Consider the following 23,163-nt stretch of genomic DNA (forward strand, 5'->3'; position numbering starts at 1 on the left):
GCTGGGGGAGGGGGGTGTAAGAGGATTCACTGGAGACAGAGTGTGGAGCAGAACAGACAGATCTACCAAAATACACTGCTGAGGGGAGCAGTGGGCTGGACAGGAAAGGTCTGTGCCATGTGAGTTAACTCCCTGGCTGGCTGGGAATCAGAACTCCTGCTGCAGTGGCTGGGGTTAGCTTGATAGCTCTGGGTCTTTAACTCCTGCACCACCAGGGAGGCCCAATAAGCTGTTATTTCTTAATTACCATTTTTGGGTATGGTCTCTTGACATCTTACTACTGTAAAAGAGAATGTTAGCGTTTGTACTAGCCGCCTCTCTGACTCTATTTCCCAATATAATTAGATCACATATTTGGGTTAATTATGGGGATTACTTTTTTTTGTTGTTGAACATTTGATTTTACCATGAGTTAATAAATTCCTCTAAAAATTGTTTAGTGTAGCTTCTAGACATTTTCTCCCAGATGTACCTATAAACTTAAATGTTATGAATATTATTTTCCAAGTGCTTAGCCAGGTAGATAATCTCTTAGTACTGTTTTTTTCCTGAAGACCTAAAGACCTAAAAGACCTTTTCCCTTGCTTCCCTTTGAACTAATTGTTCTCTAGGCCTACTGGACAGTTTTTATCCTATGATTTCTTTGCTGTTCTCTTGTTCCTGGGTTCTCTGTTTTTCTCTTTCTTGATTTATTAGACTGTTTCACTGGAGTACATCATCTAGCTCCCTTTCACAGGTCAAGAAATTTTAACCTCCTTCAAGCCTAGTGTTTTTATTCTAATCACTTACTTGATTGCTTGTCTGAGTAGAAAATATTAGAAAAAATTTATCTCTTAGAATTGTGAAAATACTGTCCCTTTGTGTTTAGGCTCCCAGTGTTGCTGTAGAGAAATTTAATCCCTTTCTGATATCTGTTCCTTCATATGTATCTTTTTATTCTTTTTCTTGGAAGTTCTTAGGATAATCTTTTTATCCTTGGTTCTGAAATTTCAAAATGAAATCTCTGGGCATGGATAGTTTTTCTTTTACTATAATGGGTGCTCATGGAACCCTTCCATCTGTGCCTTTTATAGCACACTCCTCCCATACTTACATCTCCTGCTTGTGTTCTTTTCTTTCTGGAACTGTTTTTCATTGACTGTTTGGCTTCCTGAATATAACCTGCAATTTTCTTACCTTTTTATTTATTTGCCTTTTGGTTCTAGTTCTTGAGATACTGCCCTGACTTTTTCCCCCCATCCCCTCTTTTGAATTTTGAGCATCATGTTTTTATTTTTTTTTTTTAATAGAGGCATGCTTTATTTATTTATTTATTTATTTGTTTGTTTTCTTGTTTATACAAGCACTGGGTACAGTCAGAAGCGCGGGACAGTGAGAGAATTCACCAGAGCCAGAGCAGGGAGCAGAGCAGGCAGAAGGACCGAAGTACACTGCTGAGGGGAGCAGCGGGCAGCAGGAGAGGTCTGTGCGCCATGTGGGACCCTCCTCCGGTGGTTGGGGAGCAGCCGGGGATCGAACCGGCGCCACAGAGGCCGCGGGCAGCTTCGCAACCCAGCGCTCAACCGCTGCGCCACCGGGGAGGCCCGAGCATCATGTTTTTAATTAAGAACTTCTCATCATTGCTTTTTCATATATCCTGTTGCGGAATCTTCTGTTATTAGCCCAGGGTTTTATAGAGCTTGTTTTGAAATTTTTCTGTCTTCCTTGCATTTATTTCCTCTAAATTCCTCTTTTAAAATGAGTGAGAGTAGGGGTGTTCTTTTTTCCTAACTTTTAGTTTTTGATTTACAACAATATTTATATTTTAGGGGTATAGGTTTATAACCTCTTCAAATGTGTATTTCCATACTATGTACACCACCAAAGCACCAATAATTTTCCACCATAGTCCATTGGGCTCCCTGCTCCCCTCTATTCCTACCCCTTATCTCACTCTCCATCTGGTAGCATTAAGTCTGCAATCATATTCCAAGGGTTGAAAAAAAAAAGATTCTGGGCCTGCCCTGGTGGTGCAGGGGTTGAGTGCTGGGCTGTGAGGCTGCCCGCAGCCTCTGCAGCGCTGGTTCATTCCCCGGCTGCAGGCGAGTGTCCCACCAAAAAAAAAAAAAAAGATTCCAAGGGATGGATTTCTCTGTTCCTTTGCTTTGTTCCTTTATAGTCCACATATGAGTGAAGTCATCCAGTTAGAGGCTTTCTTCAAGGATCTGTTTTATCTGTCTCTTCAGATAAGAGTGAGGCACTGATAAGTTCTGTAAATGGGTAGGACTTGTTTATAACTAGACAGCACCAGGGGGAAGCCACCTTCACTTAAGATGTGTGTATGGAGAATTTTTTAACTGCCACAAGTGATCACTGATAGCTTGATATCAGGTTATAGAAAGTTTCATGATTTAGTTGTCCTAACAGTCCTTGAACCCCTTGTTTTTAGTCCCATTCTTATCCTTTCTGTCCTTAGTGCCTATTGTCCCTGAGCGTAGGATCTCTGTGGGCCTGCATTCTTCTGTGCTGGCATTTAGGTTGTAGTTTCCTTTGCACTAAGAAGATTGTCACTGCTCTAACTTCTTCCTGACTTTCAAAAACTTTTGAAGTCTTTTGTCTGTTTTGGTTGACTCACATGATCTCTTTTTCCTTATGGGTTTATGTATCTGTTATATTTAATACCTTTATTAAATATAAAGGTATATTTAATACCTTTTTTGTCATTTTAGTGGGGTGTTTGGAGGGGGAGGAGATAAGTGGGAAGTTGGTATGTCATGTTTAATTTGGTGTGTTTTAAAACCCAATATTTTATTTTTTAAAGATTTATTTATGCAGGCCTCCCCTGGTGGCGCAGCGGTTGAGCACTGGACTGCGAGGCTGCCCGCAGCCTCTGCAGCGCGGGTTCGTTCCCCGGCTGCCGGCGAGGGTGCCACACCAAAAAAAAAAATAAAATAAAAGATTTATTTATGCATACAAGAGCTGGGGCACAGGCCAGAAATGCAGGAGGTGAGTGGACCCACCAGAGACAGAGCAGGGAACAGAACAGACAAACTGACTGAAACACACTGCTGAGGGGAGTGGCGGGGGAGACAGGAGAGGTCTGCTTCACCATGTGGGTTGCTCCCTGGCCAGCCAGGGATCGAACTCTGTGCTTACCAGGCTGCTGATTGCTTCATAGTGTGGTGCTTAACCCCTTGCGCCACCAGGGAGGCCCCCAAAACCCAATATTTTAAATCCACTTTTGCCCTATCATAAATGAATCTTACAAGCTCTTCAGAAAGTTAAATCACTAAAACTGAAATTTGCATTACCCTCTTTAAGATGAACAGAGCAAAATATTGTTACTATCAGTGTTAGCAGAAAGCTACAATAGGTAAGTAAGCCAAAGGGTTTGACTCTGCTTGGGAAGCCAAATCACCAGCCAGACTTTGGATATGTAAAAGAAACATAGTTGTCAGGTTATTTGCACAGTTGTCAGGTTATTTGCACTTCTGTAGTTAGTATGCTGTAACATTTTACTGGCTTTTATTTAGTTCATCAGCTAAGAGAAGTTAATGCCAAGTTTATAGGACTCTTGGCTCTGCATATTGATAATTTAACCTTTTTCCTTGTATTTTAGTTTTATAAAAAACATCTTTTTTTAAGAATTATTTTAATTATTTATGCATATAAGATCTGGGGTGTAGGCCAAAGGTGTGTGTGTGGGGCTGTGGGGAGGGCGGTGAGAGTATTCATCAGACAGAATGAGGAGCAGAACAGGGAGATTGACTGAAATATGAAATACACTGTTGAGGGGAGCAGTGGGTGAGACAGGAGAGGTTTGCTGCGCTATGTGGGTAGCTCTGTGGCTAGGGATCGAACTTGTGCTGCAGTGGCTGTGGATAGCTTGATATAGTGCTGAGACTTAACCCTTTTTCCCACCAGGAAGGCCCAAAAAACATGTTCTTAATTGGAAGTAAAGAATAAAATTTTTTAAATTTTAATTTGGTATAATTTCACACTTAAACATTGCTAAGAATGGTAGCATTCCCATGTATTCTTTACCTACATTCACCAGTCGTTAACATTTTTACCTCATTTGCTTTATCATTTTTGGATGTACTCTGTTTATAATTTTTTCCCCCCTAATTTACAGACATAAATGCTACTTATCCGTAAGCACTTTAGTGCTCCTCCCACCGACCCCCCCCCCCCCAGGAGCAAGCACTTTCTTTTCAGTAAGCACATGATATTGGTCAAAATCAGGATATTTAATACTGATTATACAGTATTATCTAGTGTACATTCCATATTCATATTTCTCCAGTTGTCCCAATAAAATCCTGCACAGCTATTTTCCTTTTCTGTCCCCCAGCCACATTGTTGTCATAACTTTTTAGTGTCCTTTAATCTGGAATAATTCCTCAGTGTTTGTCCTTCATATCTTGGGATTTTTGAGGCATCCAGACCAGTTATTTTATAGACTATACTCAAGTTGAGTTTTTCTGATGTTTCCTCATCATTTTATTTTGGTAGGAATACTACAGAAATAATATAGTTATGTCTTTTCAGGGCATCAGGTCAAGGCACATAATACTGATCTGTCTCATTTTTGTTGCCGTTAACTTTGATTATTTTATTAAGGTAATGTTTGCTTGGTTAATGCACTGTAAAGTTACTGTTCTCCTCTTTGTTATTATTTGTGGGAGATACTTTGAGATTTTACACACACACACACACACATACACACTCTCTTTCATATGTAATTATATCTATCCTGTTTCTCACTAAATTTCACCCAATAATTTAACATCTATGATGATTCTTGACTGAAATCAGGTATTACTCAGATGGTTGTGAGATGTTGATTTTCTAACACATATTCTTGTAAAGATGAAATATGTCAGTTGGTATTAGGAAGCATGCCCCTCCCCACATACACACTTGTTCTTGTATTTATTAATGTGGACTGAGATTTTTATTTTATTCTATGACATTCTGTTATTACTATTTATTTTGACCTATGGATTTTCTTAGTTGCGTTTGGTGGGAGCCTCCTTAAGTCATAATGTTGACATGTGCCTATAGTTCATTGAACCCTTTTTTTTACTTTATGGCACAGCAAGATGTGCTGGGCTCATGTTGTACTCAGCTGCTCCAACCTTGGAATAAGCCATTTCTCTAAGCAGTCCTGATTCCTTTTGGTGGGAATAATGTTTACAAACTAAGATCTCTTCGCAGATGAGAGCAAAGAAATATGTCATATCTACATATGTATAGCCATGTGTTCATATTGATACCTACAATTGCATTTCTTTTTTTTTTGTGGGACCCTCGCCGGCGGCCGGGGTTTGAACCGGCGCTGCAGAGGCCGCAGGCAGCCTCGCAGCCCAGCGCTCAACCGCTGCGCCACCGGGGGAGGCCCTACAATTGCATTTCAACGCAATAGGACTAATCTTGTCCCTTTCTGTATTTGTAATGTCATTCTTTAATAGTGAAAATCTGGTTCCCATTATCCTCAAAGTATGTACTTATTTGCTCAATTCTATAATCAAAATAGTTCCAGAACTGCTAACCCATATCATTGCAAAGAAAACCCCTTATAGCTAGAGTTCATTATTTGTTGGCACTTCTTTTTGTCTGTATACTGACAATTTAGAAAGTATTACCTTCCAAAGTTATTTCAATACTTAGCTGGCAGGGGAGACACCATGATCATGAAGGTGGTTTTCCCGGGGTAGGAGTCTCTCCTACCCATGACTCCAATGAGGAGTCTCTCATTGCAGTCCGGGTGTTCTGACCCCTGTGATTTCCCCAATTGTGGGAAACTCAACTGCATAATTTGTGGTGAGGAGGGACCTGTGTTTGCACACTCCCTGGTCAAAAAAAAAAAAGTAATTTAAGTTGTTTCACTGCCTCTTTTAATACTTGCATTATTTTTTTGGACAGGTTCATTTGTTTATGAACGATTGATTGATTCGGTGGGAGGAGTATTTTATTTCATAGCCCCAGTAACTCCACCTCTGCCAAACTTGAACCCAAGTCTGCAGCAGCAGGAGGTGGCGACAGAGCCCATCTTGCCTGGGGCAGATGCTCATCACGGAGGATGGGGGGGCCCTGGTCCTACCTGCCACCTTCTTGTCCCTCTTTTTAACAGAGGGACCTGCTGCCTCCACTTTCTTCCCTTATAACCTGAGAAAAGAGGGAACAAGAGGTTAGGGTCCCCTGGGCTCAGTTTCAAGGCCAAAAGAAGCTGCATGGATGGATGTTCCTGGTGCAAGGCCTGCCCTCCATGGCTTGGCAGTGGGAGCAAGGGCATCCAACATCAGGAGAGAAGCCCCTCTCCTGACCACTATGCCACAGAAGGCATTGTGGCAGGGGTGGTACTGGGTGCTCCTAATCCTCAGGGAAGGTGGGACAGAGGCGGTTTCTGTGGATGTTCTGCTGCTCCGCAGGCACTGCATACATCATGTTTAAAATGTAGACCAGCATGTGAAACAAAACCATTATTTACCTCATAATAAATGGATATTTTTTACCTCATCCTTCCTGGTTTTATTTTTTTGGGTATATAAAACATTATCATGATTCCAAACTTAAAACTATATAAAAAACGATACCAAAAGAGTCACTACCTGATCCTTCCAGTCATTCCTTCCTATCCCTTGTAGACAATTAAGTATTCTGACTTCCTATGTTTCTTTTGTAAAAGTAAGCAGATACTTGATTTTTATTATTCACCCTCCCCCCTTCCACAGAAGGTTAGCAAACTAAATATATTCTTTAGATTTTGCTTTTTTCATTTAACAGTATATTCTGGATAACACTCCATGTTCATGGAAATTTTCCTCTTCTTTCTCTGTTACTATAATCATCATCAACATCATCATTATAACAGCTTTATAGTAATCCATTTGTGGACTTGTCCCAGTAAATTAAACCATTCTTCTGTGTTTTGGCATTTAGGATGTTTCCAGTATTTGCAGTTACAAATAGTGCTGCTGTTAATTGTCTTGTGCCAAATATACTTTCACATTAATGGGTATCTTCAGGGAAGATTAACAGTTTTAACTTTTTAATTGTGTGAACAGTAATGTATATGTGATTTTATAATTTTTAAGCCATTTGCTTGCTTCTATCTTCTCACTTCCTGTTGTCTTACAAATGTATTCAAGACTGAACTGAAATACTTAATTGTAGTTATATTTCTGTCTGACAGACCTTGAAATCAGAGAGCCAGAGTGGCCTTGGGAACTTTTTAAAGTTAAGTAGTAGCTAATCTTACATTCTAGGTCTAGGTTCACATTAAGCAATTGACTGTTCCTTGTATATACTCATCAGTGAATGCTGTTTTGCCACCTGAGTGCTCAGAACCCAGTGTTTCTGGTACTTCTCTCTTTAAATTTAATTCACATTAGGTTTCTTTGCATTGTATTGTTTGATGACTGCTACCTGGGGTTATAGAACAGCAGTAAGACAAGATAGTTGTGTGAATAGAAATACGAATTTGGGCATCTCTTTGCTGTAATAGGCCTCAGAGCAATAATGGTATTATAAACTACAGATTCTTTTTTTTTTTTTTTTTAAAGATTTATTTATGCATACAAGAGCTGGGGTGCAGGCCAGCGATGCAGGGGGTGAGAGGATTCACCAGAGACAGAGTGGGGAGCAGAACAGGCAGATCTATTGAAATACACTGCTGAGGGGAGCAGCAGGCGAGATAGGAGAGGTCTGCTGTACCATGTGGGTTATGTCCCTGGCCAGGGATTGAACTCGCGCTGCAGTGGCTGTGGATAGCTTAATAGTGCTGTGTCTTAACCCCTTGAGCCACCAGGGAAGCCTGTGATAAACTACAGATTCTTATAGAAGTGGTCTCATATTCCCAGATAATGCTGCTGGCCCTCTCAGGTGGTTGATGACTTTGGCATCTAGTCTTTTTTTTCCAGCAAGTGGGCATTGGGGTAGAAGGGAGCCCTCCTCCTGCACTGGTAAATAGCCATGTAAACGGTTGGCTTGCATAGCCTCCCACCTACCCTAGTGGATTACATATGTGCTAGAGTTCTGATTCCCCTTGGCTTAGGCATGGCTAGATCTTCCTTGCACATCACTGGTTATCTTGAGAAGCCACTTTCTTTTTTTTGCGTGTGGCTTACAGATGTTACAAGTTTTGATGCATGCCCTGACAGGGAGAAGGTTGGAAAAGTAGATAGGAACACAGTGTCAAAGTTAGCCTTTTAGAGCCAAGAACATTGTCCCTTAAAGAGAAGCAGGCAAAGACAGTGGGGTGGGGTGGGGGGGACTAAAGTGGGTAAAGGAGAATTATTTAGGGTAGAAATTTAAACCTACAAGTCCATAAAAAATAAGATGATTACCATATCTTAAGTCTGGTATGATTTGAAATATCCCTATTTACTTATTTGCTAAAACAAATGTTAGAAATTAAAATGCGTTTTTAAATGATTTGGCTTATTGCCCCATTGTATTAGATATTGGAGTCAAACCGATTCACATTAAGAGTGTAGACTCTTGGGGCCTCCCCGGTGGCGCAGCGGTTGAGCGCTGGGTTGCGAAGCTGCGCGCGGCCTCTGCGGCGCCGGTTCGATCCCCGGCTGCTCCCCGGCCACCGGAGGAGGGTCCCACATGGCGCGCAGACCTCTCCTGCCGCCCGCTGCTCCCCTCAGCAGTGTACTTCGGTCCTTCTGCCTGCTCTGCTCCCCGCTCTGGCTCTGGTGAATTCTCTCACCCTCCCGCGCTTCTGACTGTACCCAGTGCATGTATAAACAAAACAAACAAAGAAACCAGCAAAACAAATAAATAAAGCATGCCTCTATTAAAAAAAAAAAAAAAAAAAAAAAGAGTGTAGACTCTTAAGGTCTTAATGTGAACTTTCACATTTTCGTTCATTGTGATACTGAAAGTGTATTTGTAGTGAACTAAATAAAGTAGACATCAAGATGCATTTTTTAAAATTTGTTTATGCATACAAGAACCTGGGTACAGGCCAGATGTGCGGGAGGGTGAGAGGATTCACTGGAGACAGAGCGGGGAACAGAACAGGCAAACTGACGAAATACACTGCTGAGGGGAGCAGTGGGCGAGACAGGAGAGGTCTGCCACACCATGTGGGTATCTCGCCAGCCACCCAGGATCTAAGCAGCGCTGCAGAGGCTGCGGACAGCTTCACAGTGCTGCGTTCAACTGCCTGCACCACCAGGGCAGGCCCCTCAAGATGCATTTTTTTTTTAAATTTTTTAAATTTATATATTTTTAATCTTATTTATTTATTTATTTATTTATTTATTAATGTAGAAATGCTGTTTCTTTCTTTCTTTCTTTAAATATTTATTTATTTATACATGCACTGGGTACAGTCAGAAGCGCGGGAGGGTGAGAGAATCCACCAGAGCCAGAGGGGAGAGCAGAACAGGCAGACTGTCAAAGAAATACACTGCTGAGGGGAGCAGCGGGCGGCAGGAGAGGTCTGCACGCCATGTGGGACCCTCCTCTGGTGGCCGGGCAGCAGCTGTGGGCAGCTTTGCAACCCAGCGCTTAACCGCTGCGCCACCAGGGAGGCCCTCAAGATGCATTTTGATCAATTAGATTGTGAACCATGATTTAATCTTTCTGAATACCTGAGTTTGGTATGTTTCAGTATGGTTTTGACAATTTAGTTGCTTCTGTGCTTTATCTGAGCAGCATCGTCTTCTATAATGTATTTGCTTCCTCAAGTATTTGTATTACATTATATATACAAAATTTAATGATTCTGACACTAACCTGTTTATATCAATTTTGAAATAAGTTTACTACAATTGAGTGTTTTTATCTCATTCTTTTGATATTTTGAACATAATTTTAGGTCAAATATAGGAAGAGTTTCAGAGGGATTTTTGCTGACTTTAATGTGACTGTAGGTATTTGGAATTTTTCTGTGAAAAGAAATTGTCAACTGCAATTCCTTTTAATGAGTGTATACTAAGAAGAAGGATACTGAAAATTACTAGTTATGGTATATGTGCACATCTGTTAACCATATTCTATATAATAATAACCCACGTTATTCTTCTTAACTTATGTTTAAGGGAAAGTAACTGACATTCACTGTATGTTTTCTATCTGTTTGGCCCTTAGTTAATGCATTTTATATGATTTTTCTCTTGAAATCCTTACCATGATCATGTGAAGTAGGTTATATTTGTTCAGTTGTACAGGTGAGCAAGCAGTCTGCTGCTAAGGTCATAGAATGAAAGAATGCTAAAGCTAGAATATAAATATAAGACTCTTGGTTCTGAAACCTATGTTTGCTTCATTATATCACATGACCTTTACCATGTTTACTTTGAGTCTACAGAGTAGATTCAGTTTCTATGAGGGTAACCCAGTCCCTTTGGTATATTTTTCTTTCTTTTTTTTTTTTTTTTAAGATTTATTTATTTATACAAGAGCCAGGGTACAGGCCAGATATGCGGGAGACTGAGAGGATTCACTAGAGACAGAGTGGGGAACAGAACAGGCAGACTGACAAAATTCACTGCTGAGGGGAGCAGTGGGCATGACAGGAGAGGTCTGCAGTGACATGTGGGACCCTTGCTGGCCGGCCAGGATCAAACTGGCGCTGCAGAGGCTGTGGACTGTCTCACAGCGCGGCGCTCAACCGCCTGCACCACCAGGGGAGGCCCTGGTATATTTTTCGTTTAAAGAAGGAAGGCGTTCTTTGGCAGGGCTAGGGGTCTAGGGCAGGTGTCAGACCTATGCCTAATTCAACTAAAATGATGTTGAGCAGAGTTCTTTTGCTGTGCCTCTCCCCTATCTTCTCCTCTTGGGTGGTCATTGAACAACTTGTAAGAGAAAAGTGTGAGTACTTCCTCAGAAATCTTCATATTCTGATTAGGATGTGGGCTCTTGAATCCAGCTACAAGGGCTTGGGATCAGGCATTTCTAGGTGTGATAGGGATCAAGTCAGGCTGACTGAGGAGTATGTCAGAACTCTTAAGCATAGAGAGAACTGGAAACAGATTGAGTAGAATGGTCTCACATCCTAATTATTTAGAGTTAGTTTTTCAGATCCAACCATCGGTAAAATCTTGAGATTTCCCAGAATGCTTATTAAAGAACATAACCCAGGAGCAAAAGGGATGAAGATTAAAGCTTTGTGGCATTTAATGAAGAAAAACACTTTGTTAAGGATCTTGGCCCAGAATTTGGGATTGCTATGGGAATAGTGCTTTTGAGATTTTGAAAGTTGGTTTTACATCATAGGGCACCACTAAGAATCACATTTATGTTCAAGAAAGAATTAGTACTGTAGTTAACACTGCTGTATGATGTATTGACAGTTGTCAAGATAGTAGGTCCAAAGAGTTCCAACAAGAGAAAACATTGTTTTCTTTTTCTTTCTTTTGAGATGTATGAGATGGTAGATGTTAACTAAACTGTGTCCTACACCTTAAACTTAGTAAAATGGGGTGGGGGGAGAAAGAGAAAAAAGAATTAGATTGTCTTATTGTTGTAGAGCAACCCCGATACAAAACGGGGTGCCTGACTGTGGGTCCTCACCCGTGCACTTAAAAGGACTTATCAATGCTCTACTGCAGGCACACGTGAAAGGTTAATAAAAGGTTTATTTACAAAGGGAAGGGGAAATGAGGAAATGTACAGCTCTGGGAGAAAAGTGGGAGACAAAGTTTTAAATGAGTCCTACCCGATCCGCCGATTAGGAATCCCAAAATGGGGCTAGAAATAGCACAGCTGGATTTGAGTTATTAAAATATTAATGGGATCTAGAAAGAGCCAGTCCCAAGGATGCTGGCAGGTTGGTTGAGGATAGATTGTCATGTCTTCACTTTCTTACCACCTTTATTACAGAGGGGATGGTAAAGACTTTAGATAGTTTTGATTCCTACTGGGTAGAACCTCTTGAAGATTTCCATCCTCAGTTGGGCTAACCATCAGTGTCTGACATTCTGGTGAGTTGTTTGGCTTCATAAGAACAAACCATCCTATATTTTAGTGATGGAAAATTACCATTTTATTTTGCTTATGATTTGTGGGGTAGGGAATTAAAAATTAACTTGTATAGCGTTTTGTCAGCTGGAGTCCTGGGGCTGGGACATCCTCTTCCAAAATGGTTTCTTAACTCACATATCTGATATCTGTGTTCCTTGGTCTCATTCTCTGTCTCCAGATATCTTCAGCCCCATGGTGTCATAGACCCACCTCTCAGTGGGAGGAGTGTCAAAAAATTTGTGGTTATCCACACTACCATTAAACAGAAAGGAGACTGTGGCAATGAGAAAAACTGAACTGCGACTTGACCAGAAAACAATTTACTTATGTAATAGTTCAGGAGAGATTAATTGATTGCTAGCCTTGAACAAAAATGGGTCTGAGGCAGCAAAGAACTGCCAGGGGAGAAAGGTGGGAAATATTCTCATGGGAGAGAGTGGAAGTGCAATCAAAGATAAACTGCTTCATAATTGTCTTCCCTGCCTTAACCCCAAATCCTCTGTTCTGTGATCTTGACCTTGAGTTCTGGGTTGTCACCTGTGAGCTTGTGAATGCATGCTAGCAATTATTTGTGCTTGTGCTTGGCCTCCTCCTCCTCCTTTTCCTCCTCAGTATTTGGATATTTGGATCTGTGTTTAGTCTCCCAAATTCTATCTTGGGGGTACTTCTTTGGTCCTGGCATCTTTTGCTGCTTTTTAAGAGAACTCTTCTGTTTCCCTTTTCCCTTAGAGCCCAGTGCCTGCTCCCGGAAGGCATAGCATTGGGGTGGAGGAACGGGCAATGGACTGTGATTTTGGCTGCTCTCAAGTTGCTTTGTTATCGTTGGCAGATTTCTTCTTTTCTGGAGTGCGTTAAGGCTTAGTTCCTATTCTTATGTGACTCCTTCCCCTGGTAATTTCAAAGAATTCAAGTTGAAGGTAGGCGACTTCAGAGCTTTTAACGTAGAATAGGCTTGTGAGCATATGGTATGATGAACATTTATGATATACAGAATATTATATGCCTTGCTCTTAAACATCTAAAAATATATCGGAAGGCAAGTTGGGTTAGTCCTGAAATATCTCTACTTATATGTACTGGAATATATTTCTACTTATATGTATTGAACTATATATGTACATAGCATTTTTATTATAGGGCAGCCCTATCCTTCCATTTCAAGAGGAATGACACTTTTACTATTGATACTTTAATGGCGTGCATGTGTTTTGAATAGCAGCTGCAAAATTGTTTTCATTGATCATATTATAAATCTAGAGTTTTAGATTTTGGTCTGTCATACCATTCACATTTAATAATTTTGAGTTAGTCCATTTTATTTTTTTTTAAAGATTTATTTATTTATGCATACAAGAACTGGGGCACAGGCCAGAGGTGTGGGGGTGAGAGGATTCACCAGAGTCAGAGTGGGGAACAGAACAGGTGGGTCGACTGAAATACACTGCTGAGGGGAGCAGTGGGAGAGTCAGGAGAGGTCTGCTGCTCCATGTGGGACAGGCTTCCTGACTACTGTGGATAGCTACATAGGTTACCTTAATCCTTTGCGCCACCAGGGAGGCCCGATTAAGTCCATTTTATTAATGCAACTGTATAATACTAGTATTTTTAAGTTTAAAGCACTTAAATTTTATTTTTATTATAAAAGAAGTAATGCTCTCTGAAAAAATTTGCATAATAGTTGAAACTGAAAGTAGGTCCATATGGTTTCAGTCCCCCACCCCATTCCTTTTATGTAACTGTTAGCAGTTACTGTATACTCTTCCAAACTTAAAAAAATAAATGTACAGGTATATAATATATATGCAGAAACATACTGTATGGAATCTTTTTACAACAAAAAATGACATTCTCTGTACCTCCTGTTTTGCAACAGTCCATGCTTTTAAAGGCTGTCTGAGTTTGAGTTTCTAGTTCTGTTGCTTACTGTTATTAACAAGTTACATAGCTTCTTTGTGCCTAAATTTCCTTATCTACAAAGCAGGTCAAATAATAGTATGTATTTCATTGGATTGGTTAAATAGGTGATATTCATAAAGTGGTTTCAATAGTGTTAGGCACATAGTATTTACTAGGTATGTACTAACTAGACAAAAATGAACTTGCTTTTAAGAAACATTGAGTGTTTTCTTATGGGTCGCAACTATTTTTGAGAGTGTGACACTTTAAAAATTATGTGTGTGATGTCAGGTATGTTCTGAGTTTTACTGTTGTGGCAGCATGTTTGTCTATAATACTTTTGAACAGTGATTCCACACACTTTGCTCCATGCTGTTGCAGTAAGTTGCTGTTGCTGATGGGTGAAGTGGTATGAATATATTTGCCCCTCAGAGGTGGTAGGAAGTAGCCCACCCTAAAAAAGCTGAAAACAATTTGTTTAGAAAATTATATTAGCAATTAATCTTTTTCTTAAGTCTTTAAGAAAATTAAGAGAGAGTGGAATTGGAAGAATTTGTCTGTAGAGGATGACATGATTGCTTCATTTTTTTTTTTTTTTGGTCCTTTCATGTTCTTTCAGTAATTTTATAATTAAAAAGGACATGCTGATCACTTTGTCTTCATTTTGCAATGAGAAATAGACCCAGAATATTAGTAATTTTCTCAATTTTAATAGTGGATGGTAGTGCTGGGACTAGAATCCTAGTCATTGAATCCTCACCTTACTGAATTTTTTTTTAAAGATTTATTTTATTTATTTATGCATACAAGAACTGGGATGCAGGCTAGAGGTGCAGGATTCATCAGAGACAGAGTGGGGAGCATAACAGGCGGATCTACTGAAATACACTGCTGAGGGGAGCAGCGGGCAAGAAAGAAGAGGTCTTCTGTGCCATGTGGGTAGCTCCCTGGCTGGCTGGGGATCAAACTCGTGCCATGCTGCGGTGGTTTGGAATAGCTTCATAGTGCTGTGACTTAACCCTTTGTGCCACTAGGGAGGCCCCAAAACATCATATTCTTGTGATAACTCAAACACTACAGGGGTGTACAAATACAGTCAACATTCTCCCCTTATGTACCTACCTAAAATAATTGCTGGTAACAGGCTAGCAGGTATTCTTTCCTGTCCTGTCCTTTCTGTCTTACAGTAAAAACCTCAAATGCCTTCAGGATGACCTTGGCAGTTAATGTCAATATATGAATGCATCAAGGAAAGGTAGGGCCCTTGGCTAACTGGGAAGGGATTTTTTACCATTCAGAGCTTTCACATTCAAAAGTAGTTGGACACCTGTGCTGGGCAGCATATCATTGATCTCCAATTCTTCTGTCACCTCCGCTCTGATACAAATATAGAATGAACATATGTCAAATAATTTTTCAGCTCTTTAATGAGGGAACCAGCAGGATAGTGAAGCTGATTCCAAGAGCATTTGAGAAATTAATTGAGTATAGGTAGACACTGAAGAAAGAACATTGAAATAAATTGCTAGACTAGATATGAAATTGGTCAATATCATATAGGATAGTAAAAATTATAACCTGTGTTTGCTGAATAGAAATGATCTCTACCAAATAAAAACTTACAAATTCATGAATTTGGTTCCTAATAAGTAGTGAGCAGCTGGTGAAACAATGGCAGTATAATTGAATATTATGGAAGGACTTAATAAGCAGGGTTTCATGATACATAGGAAGGATTTACAGTTCTTGATTCAACTTATTTCCAGTTTTCGGTGAATTTTTCTTAAGAGTAAGTTCCTTTGAATATTAGAGCAAGGACCAGATCTTGGAAGAACTTTGTACTGTATACTAAGAAAATTAAACTTTCCTTTAATAAAGGCTTATTGAGCACCTACTATGTGCCAGGGAGCAGATTTATTACCATTCTGAGTGTATGTTGGTTCTTTGGTGTCCATCCCATGCTACTTGGAAGCTGACTAGTAGTTCTTCAGGGGGTGTATTAGGGAGTACCTGTGAAGCTACTTTTCTCAAAACACATGTTCTTTGTCCTTATAGCTCTACCCTAATGCAGATATGTCTGAGCAAAGTTTAAGTGTTTTGAAAGCTTTCGAGTTGACTACTTTCAATCACTTCCCTTTTAGAAATCATTGTTGTGTTTAATGGGCTTTTTTTTTTATTCAAATGAGTGGGTAGCAAGCAAAATTATAATCAATATTTAAAATTTTTCCGGACCGTCCTGGCCTTCCTGCCCCTATAATACTTAATATAAAATAACTAATGTCCTGCTTACACCCTCAACAAAAATTGTATGCATTTGTCATACAACTAATTATGTTTTATACAACTAATAAATTAATTTGGGAAAAAGTGGGCTTGGTGTCTTATTGTTTCCTTAGGTTATGCCTCTCATTAAATAAACTGAAACAGTTGTCATATTTGTAATATGTGATCTGCATGGCAAACACATGTGATTAAAAAATTAAACTTAAAAATTTTTAATGATAAAATAGACTCAGAGACTATGGTAAAAAGTAAGGTTATAGAGGAGAAAAATGTATGTGTGTTTAACTTGTGGTTAAACTATTTGAGTTAACTCCACAATTAAAATGAGCCTCTGTTGTGGACATGCGTTTAAATTGTTTTCAATATAACTTCAGTTAGGGAGCCATTTTGTGTAAATGCACTCACAAAGTAGTGATTTGTGATTTCAGCACACCTAAGCAGCCATGGCATTTATAACTTAATCAAAGCATATAGATTACAGATTAAGGGAGAAAATAGGATATAACATGATACAATTGGTATACTGTCTATTTTTCTTTTTATTAGTGTGCCGGTCCAACAAAAGCCCCTGGGTCTGTTTGACTTGTTCAAGTGTCCACTGTGGAAGGTAGGTAATATATTTATTACATCATTACCCTACTTACTTTTTTCAATTTGCTTTTAAGCTTTATGTTACAGTTTTATTGGTTTGGATTTATTTAGCACCATTGCTTACCATACTGTATAGTCCCAGTCTTTGTAGAATTTCCCTCTCAGAAAGCCTTTATTCAGTGGTAAAATTGAGAAAAATATAGGGGTCAAAATTCTTTGTGTTGACATTCAGACTTTTAATGATCGACAAGTAATATTTGATTGAAAAGATGAAATAAAGGAAATTTGTAATCTTAAAATGAAAGTATTCTTTATGGATTTTTTTAATCCTTCATAAGGTTTAAATTTAAGTATACACAAAATTAGAGAACATAATTGAACTACATATTTATATCACCCAGCTTCAACAGTTATCAATACATGGCCATTCTTGTTATACATGTTACCTATGCTATCCATACCTTTACTGGCATGACTCAAATCCCAGATAACACATCATTCTTCTGAAAACAAGACAAAGTTACTAAAATATGGACTGGTAAAGAAATTCCCTTGAAAGTAGGCCCATTGTGGAGTTCTTTATTAATTGCTGTCTAAGTAGTATCAAATGTTTCCTTGTCCCATTAAGACATTTTTTGCTTTCAAGGGACTTGACTACCCCACCTCCCACCTCCACCACCATCCCAACTCAAATCTGTTTCCTCCCAGTTCTTGGATTCAAACTATAAACCAGAGACATTCTGCAGAGGGGAAGAAGGGAGTTGATCAAAACAGGGATGGGAAGAGCACAAGGGACTATGGTGATGGTACATGGGTAAACTGGTGGTGGGAATTCCACGGGGACTATACTTGAGATGATAAAACATACATTGCATAAAAATGAAGAATGATGTAAAAAAAAAGTTAAAAAAGAAAACACCAAAATGATGTTACTTAAATAGTAACTCTTCTAACACAAACTCAAATATCAACCTTTGTGGGTTGGTTTTTTTTTTTTTTTTAAGATTTATTTATTTATTTATACAAGCACTGAGTACAGTCAGGAGTGCAGGAGGGTGAGAGGATTCACCAGAGACAGAGCGGGAACAAAATAGGCAGACCGACGAAACACTGCTGAGGGGAGTAGAGGGGAGTAGCGGGCAGTAGCGGGCGGCAGGAGAGGTCTGTGCGCCATGTGGATCTAACCGGTGCTGTAGAGGCTGTGGGGGCAGCTTCACAGCCCAGCCCTCAACCGCTGCGCCACCAGGGGAGGCCCGGTTGTTTTTTTTTTTAACTAAGGTAATAATAGCACATTTATTTCTATTGCTCTTTTAACAGAAAATCCATGTTGAATTTACTTCAGACGTTAATAGCTTAGCAGCAAAGAGCTAGGAAATCATACTGATTCACACATGCTGAAATCTACATTGTATTTATTAGAACTACTTCCCCATTGTTGTTTTTAAACCTAATTGCATGAAGAGAGCATCTTTGTTCGTTAATTTTTGATTTTTCACATTTTGAGTCCTAGAATTGAGTATTTTTTCCATGTACACTTGAGTACCTTTGGAAAATGTTAACTGCTTATCTTAATTGTGGCTGTTGTGGTTTTGAAATCTCTAGGATTTGGGGAACCTGAAAATACTTTGTACAGATAACAATTTTTTTTAAAAGAAGAAAAGTAGAAGCACTTAAATTCGGCATTTGAAGAGACAGATTCCTCTCCTAGAGTTTGAGAGGTGAGAATTATAATGCAATAAAATTTGTATAGTTCTTTTCTCCATTTGTCTCATAGTGCTCTACAACCTAAGTCTTAAAGGTCATAGGTTAACAAAAAGACCTGACAAACTCTCAAAAATTAGAGAGAATAATGTTCTTAATACTGAGCAACAAACAATTCTTTAGTTTTTGGAAAAATAAATTGAAAAATTTCTAGATGCTGCCGGCAATCTATTTTCTATGGTAAGCAATACTAAATTTAGAAATTTGATATAGTTTCAGAGGAATATGATTAAACAGATTAAATAGATAATGAGAGTAGCCTGCATTTAGATTTTCATTTTATGTAACTGATTGGTTAATTTTTCTTTATTTTGTAATCCTGGGTATTGATAGCCAAGTATTCTGATTTTTCAGTAATTTTAGATCACTTACCTGCTGAGAAGTCTTGAGTGGAATTTTCTTTCAACCAGGAAACATAATTTATCAGTCATTGTCATCTTCTAGTTAAATATTCTATTGGTCTTCATGACACTATCCCATTTAAAATTTTTTTTAAAATTTGTGATTATTGTTAGAAATCTGTGACATACATATTAACACTTTTTCTTTTTAGGTCAAATTGTCTAGTTAAAATCTAAAACTAGATGAGAGAAATACCTATTTACATGTTACCTATAACTGTATTATACAGTTTTATATATAACTGTTAGCTTCTGACTTATGTATTGAAATCATTAGACAAAACATTGCTAATCTTAACGTCAGCTATAGTATATTTCTTACTTTATCACTGGCATTTACAGTAACTACTTAAATAGCCAGTGCGTTTGGAGACTATAGTGTGGTAACTAAATGAACTGTATGTACTACGTACAAATGATCAGTTTTCAAAGACTTGAAAATGGTAATGGCTTTATTGTTCAGTATTTTTTTTAAAAGATTTATGCATGGGGTTTATTTATTTATGTATGGCCTGGGGTACAGGCCAGAGGTGTGGGGGTAAGAGGATTGACCAGAGACAGTATTGCTTTTTCTTTAATCCTGAACTCATTATAAGCATACTGTTGCTTTCCAAGGCACATTATGTGTATGTAAATGTGGAAATTGAACTAGATATTGAATCTATGTAATGTCTTGAAATTACTTTATCAATGGAATATTAGTTGTTTCTTCACCTATGCAATGTGTTATCTTGAAGTATGTGCTTAATATGACAACTTTCTAAGGAATTATGATGTTTGGAATCTGAATAAATGGTTGTTAAACATATAATGAAAAAATAATTGCTAGCATGCATTCATTTATTCATGCAACCTGAACCATGGATTATTTATTTAATTCAATCACCCAACAACCCATAAGGTATAGTACTATTATCTCCATTTTACAGATAAGAAAACAAGAATAGAGAACTTAACTCACCAAAGCTCACATGTCTAGTGACAAAGTCGACTTTTGAACCTGGGCAATCTACTTTTGAGCTTATATTCTAATTATTTTAATTTAAAATTTATTTCACTCCCTTTTGTGGACCATGTACATGCAAATCTTGCTATGTTTACTACACTGAAAAAATGGGGGAGGGGATACACGATCAGATTCTGAGTTGAGGTTAGTAGTGCCTCAAGTGCTTCCAAATTCCCTAGGATATGGAGACTGGGCTTGATGTTGATCCTCCCTACTTACCACAACTTTCCTACTTTGCCAAGGTAAGTGTTGCCACTGGTACAGACGAAAACCATGTATACTCTCTGAGCATGTTTAGTTGGTACCATGTAACCAACATTTGTTTTGAATACTCTTGGTTTTCAATTCAGTGTTGCCTTCTACCAGTTGACTGCTTTCTAGGAGCTCTTCTATAAGGGTCTTCACAGTAGTGGTCAGTTACAACATTGTGAAGGTATAGTTGATTTTGGGTGCATACATGTACATATGAACCCTTATTTCAGTTTCATTTTCCTCTCCCTAATACAATGATTTACTAAATCTGAGTTGGAACGTGTTACAAAGTATTTGTGAATATACAGTCAGCCTTTGATTGTCTTTATTCATGTAGAGAAATAACAATTTATATATGCTGAAGATGATTTCTATTTTGCTTGGATCACTTCTAAACAAACGTGTTTCCTTATGAGTGGAGCTTGTCAAATAAAAAATCAAATAAAAATCTAAAGCTATGGCTATATTGTGAGGAAGAGATAGAGGATCCTGTTTTTCCATATCTACTCTCATGTTTTACATTAAGCAGCAACCCAGGCAGAACCCATGGTACTGTAGGAAGTGGTTGAGTAATTTAGTTTACAAAGCTTGTGTTTAATGGCTTGGGTTGGGGGTTAACAGGCTGAGAAGAGCTTAAAGAAAGAAAGAAAGAAAACTGTAGCAAAAGCATGATAATATCAGTGGTAGTGAAGCTGATTTGCATAGATAATGCCTTTTCTTGCCTGCTTCTAGGCTTATATATAATTAAAACTTGACTGTCATATTTGATTGCAAAAAAAGAAGCATATTTTAAGTATTCAGCTTAATAAATCACTAAATGATTGAATGCTCTTATAAAGTAAGAATTCTTTTTCATTCTGATTTGATTAAACATCTAATTTTATCATCTACTTTAACTTCCAAAGAGATAGATTAAAATAAATTTTCTTTTTTGTTAAGGTATGTGAATGGCCATGCAAAAAAACATTATGAAGATGCACAAATACCCTTAACCAACCATAAGAAATCAGAAAAGCAGGATAAAGCTCAGCACACAGTTTGTATGGATTGTAGTAGCTACAGTACATTCTGGTAAGTTCATATTTTCTGGAAATTACATTCCTTACTATATGTATATTTTCTCATTTTCTTCTTGCTTTCGCCTTGTGAGGCCCTTTCCCCTGTCCCCCCCAAATCTAAGTCAATTACCTCTACCTTTACTTCCTTTTAGTTCTGTTAGGGGTCATAGGGAATTGGAACCATAAGAAATGCCTGTCCTTATTCATTCGGATTTTATTTTATATTGTTCCTTTCAACTTCTAGGCCTCTTCTTTCCTACCCCCTTTTCCTACCCCCTTTTCCTTGTCCATTCCAATAAGCTTTAATGAAATGAAAAGTATCTATTTTTATTATGTTTTTTAAATTTTTTAAGAAGCATTTGACAGTATTTGTTGTAATATAATGGGATACAAAATACTTAATTTCCTCTGGGTAGTTAAACCTCCCATTTACCAATTCAGAGGAAGGCAGAAAGGAGCTTGGGGAACAAGGATAGAGAGAGGCTAATCTATTCAGCCTTCAGGTACTCCGAGGCCTCACCCAGGACTTTTTTGGTCTCTACCACAAAAAGGCCCTTAGAGTACCTTCTTTATCCCTTCATCATATACCTAAGACCTGGGAGAAATGCAGGTAGCCCTGAGAGATGGTACTACCATCTCTTGACAGGAGGCTGGGAGTAATTTTGAGGCCCAGTTAATTTTCTAAGATTGTAACCTTAGCAGTTGCGTTGTTGGTATTTAGAAGAATAGTAAACTTTATTATATAGTTCTCTTTCACACTTGACTTTACAATGTTATTGCCTAGGGGGACAGAAAGGGCAGCAGTAAGTAGGAAAATTGCTTCCCTCTCCTAGCCAGAGCAGGGAAGGGAGCACAGGTGGTGGAGTAGGAGACCAGGGCAAGAACCTGGCAGCCATGTCTTAAGCTGGCCATAAAGTCCTTTCCTCATCTTGGGCTGTCCAGACAGCCCTAACCTAGGACCCAGGTGGTCTTTCATGCTTAGGGCTGTGGGAGAATTTCCTTTTACTCTGTTCCTTCCATCCAACTACTATCAAAATGTTCAGACTTGGGCTAAATGTTGCCTAAGAGACTGAAATGAGGAGATCAGTTCCCAAATATGAGTAGATTATGAGCAGAAATCTAAGGCTTAGAAAAAGGGGAGAGACCAAGCGTTCTTTGGGGTGTGCAGAACAGACACTCATCGCTCCCACAGTCTCATATATGGGAAGGGAGAGAAATCTGGGTAGGTTCAAGTATTTTTTTTAAAAAGGTTATTTATGCATACAAGACCTGGGATGTGGGCCACAGGTGTGGGGGATGAGAGGGATTCACCAGAGACAGAGTGGGGAGCAAAACAGGCGGATCTACTGAAAATTCAATGCTGAGGGGAACAGTGGGCAAGACAGGAGAGGTCTGCTGCGCCATGTGGGTTACCTCCCTGGTTGGCGGATAGCTTCACAATGTTGAGACTTCACCCCTTGCCTCACCAGGGAGGCCCTGGGTAGGTTCAAGTTTTATGTTCAATATAATAATCAGAAACTTGCACAAAACAAACATACTCCCAGCCACACTAAGCATGAGATGGGGGTGGGAGGCTAGGGAACCAAACACCAAGGAGAAAGCAGCTTATTGGTGTGTGTTGTCACAGCCCAGTCTCATAAACACAGTGGCTCTGTGGTCAAATATGAGACTCAGGAGCATCTTGTTGGTTGTTCTGCATGTTCCAAGAGCTGGTTGTTAAATCTGGTTCTTTAGTTGGTGTTGTATACCAATCAGGATTTTCTGTAGAGTCTGAGGCTTATAGTGCTCTACTTAATCCAGCTGAAGACATAGGCTGACAACTCCTGGAAGCTGGCCACAGAGGTGGAGGCACTGGAGGATGGCAACAGGGAGGCATGATGCCTTGAAACATGCTGAACTTGACCTGGAGATAGACCTGACAAGCGACCTTGTCATGGGAATTGTACTGCCG

At 39.0% G+C, this 23,163-nt stretch overlaps 1 protein-coding gene and 1 pseudogene across 15 annotated transcripts in view; both read left to right on the forward strand.

Moving 5' to 3' along the window:
• The window catches only part of USP3 (ubiquitin specific peptidase 3), a 210,770-nt gene that overhangs the window by 127,929 nt on the left and 59,678 nt on the right, over window positions 1-23,163 (forward strand). For 6 of the 15 annotated variants that reach the window (XM_054687963.1, XM_037502653.2, XM_037502661.2 and 3 more), the window contains 2 exons: window positions 16,690-16,750; window positions 21,094-21,225. In XM_054687963.1, the coding sequence (XP_054543938.1) occupies window positions 21,197-21,225 (29 nt within the window). In that variant the 5' untranslated portion in view covers window positions 16,690-16,750; window positions 21,094-21,196. Of the gene's footprint in view, window positions 1-1,343; window positions 1,462-2,930; window positions 2,986-15,016; window positions 15,116-16,689; window positions 16,751-18,336; window positions 18,453-20,081; window positions 20,145-21,093; window positions 21,226-23,163 lie in introns of those variants that run through there. The other 9 variants (XM_054687969.1, XM_037502652.2, XM_037502662.2 and 6 more) reach the window with 7 other exon arrangements.
• LOC119239679 (U1 spliceosomal RNA) lies at window positions 5,645-5,838 on the forward strand (annotated as a pseudogene).

Source organism: Talpa occidentalis, unplaced genomic scaffold (genome assembly GCF_014898055.3).
Source record: "Talpa occidentalis isolate TD23 unplaced genomic scaffold, MPIMG_talOcc4v2.1 talOcc4.11, whole genome shotgun sequence".
Classification (NCBI taxonomy): Eukaryota; Metazoa; Chordata; class Mammalia; order Eulipotyphla; family Talpidae; genus Talpa; species Talpa occidentalis.